This window comes from Galeopterus variegatus, unplaced genomic scaffold (genome assembly GCF_000696425.1).
Source record: "Galeopterus variegatus unplaced genomic scaffold, G_variegatus-3.0.2 Scaffold1672, whole genome shotgun sequence".
NCBI lineage: Eukaryota > Metazoa > Chordata > Mammalia > Dermoptera > Cynocephalidae > Galeopterus > Galeopterus variegatus.
Window position 1 is genome coordinate 40,889 of NW_007727783.1, and position 4,055 is coordinate 44,943.

The following is a 4,055-nucleotide window of genomic DNA, read 5'->3' on the forward strand; positions in this document are numbered from 1 at the left end:
GCAAGGCTGTTGTGACGAATAAATGACACGTACATAAAGCGTTTAGCGCCAAGCCTGCTACTTACGTAATAAGTACCATAAGCAGGGGCGGTGGTCATTACTGTCACCTTCTGGAGTTCTGGGCGTGGGTAGCGGGTTTGTGCGCTGCTATGCCTGGGGGCCCCCCCAAATCACAAAGGTGCTCGGAAGCGCCGACCCCGAACTGGCAAGCAGAAGGACCTAGGACGTGGGCGGGGGGTAGGTGACGTGGGCAGGGACCGCCCCAAGCTCTCACCGTTTCCTCCACTTACCCTGCTCCCCGAGAATCAGCCCGGGTCGGGTCGGTGTCAGGGTTAGCGAGCTCGGGCTGCCCGAGGGCGCCGGGATTCGGGATGGCTTCGTGCAGGTGAGTGAGTGTCCTCGGGGCGGAGGAAAAGTAGGGGTTCCAACTTCTCCAGCCGGGCGCGCCCTCGCGCCGGTCCGCCGTCCCCGCAGACGCCAGGGCCCAGGGAGCGGGCGGTTGCTGTCTAAATTAAGTTCATCCCGTCCCCCGCGTAGGTGGCGGCAGCGGTGAGCGGACTGAGCGTGCAGACGCTGTTGGGAGGCTCCCGTTAGGTCCCAAACGCTGCGCCCGCAGGAACAGGGAACGCTGGTTTTTCCGTGGGGAAGTTCGACGTGGAGGTTGCCGCTCGTGGCCGGGAACGTGTCGCGGGGACTTGCTAGCGTGGGATTCGGGACTCGCGGCTTGGAACCCGGAGGCACTGACCAGGGTTGGGGCCCCTTTCCTGCGCCTGGGATGGAGCCGCGGTCAGGGCGACGTGGGTCTCCGGGCGCGGTGCCGCGCGCTCTCGGCAGTCGGGGGAGCTGCAGCTTCTGAAAACGGCTTGCAAGGGGGAAGGGACTTGGAACAAGTCGGTTTTCCTGTGCAGGCGCACGGCCGCGAAGCGGGGTTCTGTGGCCCCGCGCCATAAGTGATCATTAACGGGGGAAAATAGACTTGGAAGTCTAAATTAATTTTTAATAAACTGCTAAGAAGGATCAGAAATACACTTTGTGCTCTTTTATCCACTGAATTTATTTTCTTTGTGTTGTTCAAACCTTGAGCAATCCTTCAAGCACCGACAAGGAAGTCACCCCACGGGTGACTTGTAGTTCTTCAGGTTTTTATCTCTGTCATCCTAAGGCTCCTGGCATGCGTGACCTTGGGGAAAAGAGCGTTTCTTCCTCGGGCTTTTGACTTTGTCCTTCTGACGTTCACCCCAATTCACCTTATCAACCCAGGAAATCATTACAGTGTCATGCAGTAAACTTAAAAAACGTAAGTTGATTGTTAAATTCCGTTCATTTCATTCCCTGTTGCTTTGCCTCTCACGGATTTGTCACCCCTTTTTCCCTGGGTGAGGGAGCCACCAAAGATTACTCAAAGCCCATCTCTTCTGAGCAGTGAGAAGCCCAGGAAAGGGGTTAATCTCCCAGAACCCTCAAGATAGAGGCATTCCTTCCATTTGGGAAATTAACCCGGAATTGGGGTTCTCTTCCCGCATGAATTCTCCAGACCAGGAAATTACAGGAAGAGAACATAGGTGGGGTTTTTGCTAAGTATAGTTTAACAATTTTAACAATAGAAGCTGATAACATTCAGTAAAACAAACAAGGTGACATTCCATAATGCAATTTTGGAGAAGTTGATCCACCAACAAAAGCTTGATCTTAGCAAACATTCTCTTCTTACAGCAATTTCCCAGTAATATCAATCAGTAACCTGTCTTTCTTTGAGCCAGCAACCTTGCTGTGTTACAATTCTTTTTCTTACAACAGAGACTATAGCCAGGGGAAAATTTCCTGTCCTTTGCAAGGTTAATATTTGAAACTGCAAGGCTTTGGAAAACCAGGCCCTGTGAAATACATTTGCTTTATGGATACTCCACAACTCCCTATGGAGCACTCATTTATTACGTGTAGGCCATGTTCTAGATTGTACCATCAGTGGTCACAGCAGCACCCTTTGAAGAATGTACTACTTTATCTTCACTTTTCAGTTCAGGAAATCAAGGAAGGAAGTTGCCCAAGGAGCTCACTGGAAGGAAAGAGCAGGTTGTAATTCAGCTTCCCTTGAGGCTAAAGTCTATGCTATTAGATTGTTTGGGACATTTTATTATAGTATTTAACAAATGTTTGATGATCCCATTATGTGCTAGGCATTGTAATAGGTGCTGGGAATACAACTGTCCAGACCTCTTGGAGAAGTGGCCCCAGCGTATGTGTTATCATTAGCAGGTGGAATGTCCCTGTCTCTTTCATTCCAGCATTCTTCCTCCCCAGCATCTCTCGCCCCACATTCCTTAATGAGTTCTTCAAATTAACTTCTATGTAGTCATAAATTTCTCTCTAAGTACTGCTTTAGCTGCATTTTCAACACTAACCCCCTCCTCTCTGGAACAGAATTATTTTTGGTAACAATCACGTAATAATCGGTAATAATTTTTATTTTCTTGTTTCTTTCTCCCATTTTTAAGACAATTAACAAGCTGGCAGTTGGTAGAGCATGGTACTGACAACACCAAAGTCAAGGGCTCACATCCCCAGACTGGCCAGCCACTAAAAAAATTAAATTAAAATCACAAACTTTTTTTAAAAAAAGACAATTAACAATTAAAAGTATATATAATTTTAATTTAGTTCAAAAACTAAAGTTGATATTATCTGTACTCTTTGTATTGTGAAACAATTCATAGTTATTATATACTTATATAATACTAGCCAGCTGCCCGCCCAAATAGAATTATATAATACTTTGTAATTATTATGTGTACGATTTAAATAGGTTTCTGTTACTTGCAACCAAAAATTCCTGGCTAAAATATCCAGAAGCAGTGTGTATGTATCACTTTTGCCCACAATCTCACCAAATCTTTTCGGTTATTGAAAAAAAGTGAGCCGAGATGCTGGGTACCGTTCAAGCTTTATTAAAGGAAGAAGATCTGCTGGGCTGTGCTCAAAGTAGCAGGCAGCCCGGGGCTGCCCTGGAAAGGGGACAGCACCAGGAGTGGGGGTGGTAGAGCTTATATTGGTATGTCGTCACCAAGAGCTGGGTGATACTGTCAAGGAAGGTCATTATGCTAACGTGGATCAGGGTGGAGAACTGCGTCCTTGTGGAAGCAAAAGGGGTTTCTGTTTAAGTCAGGAGGCAAAAGGGGTTTCTGTTTAAGTCTGGAGGCTTCTCATAATGGGAAGGGGGAGGAGAGGGGAGAAGGTGGGCGGTGACATTTTGTACTTGGGCTTGTCTAAAGTGGCGCCGGTTATGTTGCAGATCTATTATTCCTGCCTTCTAAGTATAGGAAAAAGGGGAAAAGGGCGGAGGTCTCATTCTTCTGAAGCTATTTCCTGCTGGAAATGGATGAAGATATGGGAAAAATAAAAGATTTAGGTGGCGGGGTATTGGTTTTGTGTGGGGAGGCTGTATTCCTCCGGGGAAGAGTTGCTGATTCTGAGGGGCTGAAAGCCTCCTTGCAGGGACAATTCGGTGACGTTTTGGTCGTTGAAAGCCTGCATATGTTCCTGCTACAAGGTGAGTTACCGTGGGCTCATGCATGGTGATCTCCATGGGGGCCTCAGGCCCTGGGCATCGTCAGTCCTCCTCCTGGACAAAGCAGAGAAGCTCCTGTAGGGGTGGCCGTGAAGCCAAAGGCTGTAGGTTGGGGATGGGGCCACTCCCTCTCTGGTGAGTGGCACAGTCAATCCCCCAGTGACCTGGCCATTTGCAGTGAGGACAGGTTACAACAGGCCCGTGCTGAGTGGCCCGGCTGACCACATTTGAAGCAGTTCCCGGGTGGCTTGCTCCTTGAGGCAGCCGGCTTTGGAGTATGTGAGCCTTGGATGGCATTAGCCAGGAGCTGGTATTTGGCCTGATCTCTTATAGTTTTTGAATATCAGGGGCTGATTGGGTAATGAGATGAGTGTAAGAGGGCCATGCCTGCAGGGGAATTTGGGTCTATAGTGTGTATTCATGAAAAGCCTCAGAGGCAGGTTAGGAACTCACTGGGATTTTCAGTGGATCTCTGTGTGATCTCTCTAAG

At 48.3% G+C, this 4,055-nt stretch overlaps 1 protein-coding gene across 3 annotated transcripts in view; it reads left to right on the forward strand.

Moving 5' to 3' along the window:
* The first annotated feature begins 347 nt into the window (after positions 1-347).
* Positions 348-4,055, forward strand: part of B4GALNT2 (beta-1,4-N-acetyl-galactosaminyl transferase 2) — a 51,125-nt gene continuing 47,417 nt past the window's right edge. For 2 of the 3 annotated variants that reach the window (XM_008578373.1, XM_008578372.1), the window contains exon 1: positions 348-385. In XM_008578373.1, the coding sequence (XP_008576595.1) occupies positions 372-385 (14 nt within the window). In that variant the 5' untranslated portion in view covers positions 348-371. Of the gene's footprint in view, positions 386-621; positions 802-4,055 lie in introns of those variants that run through there. The other variant, XM_008578374.1, reaches the window with a different exon arrangement.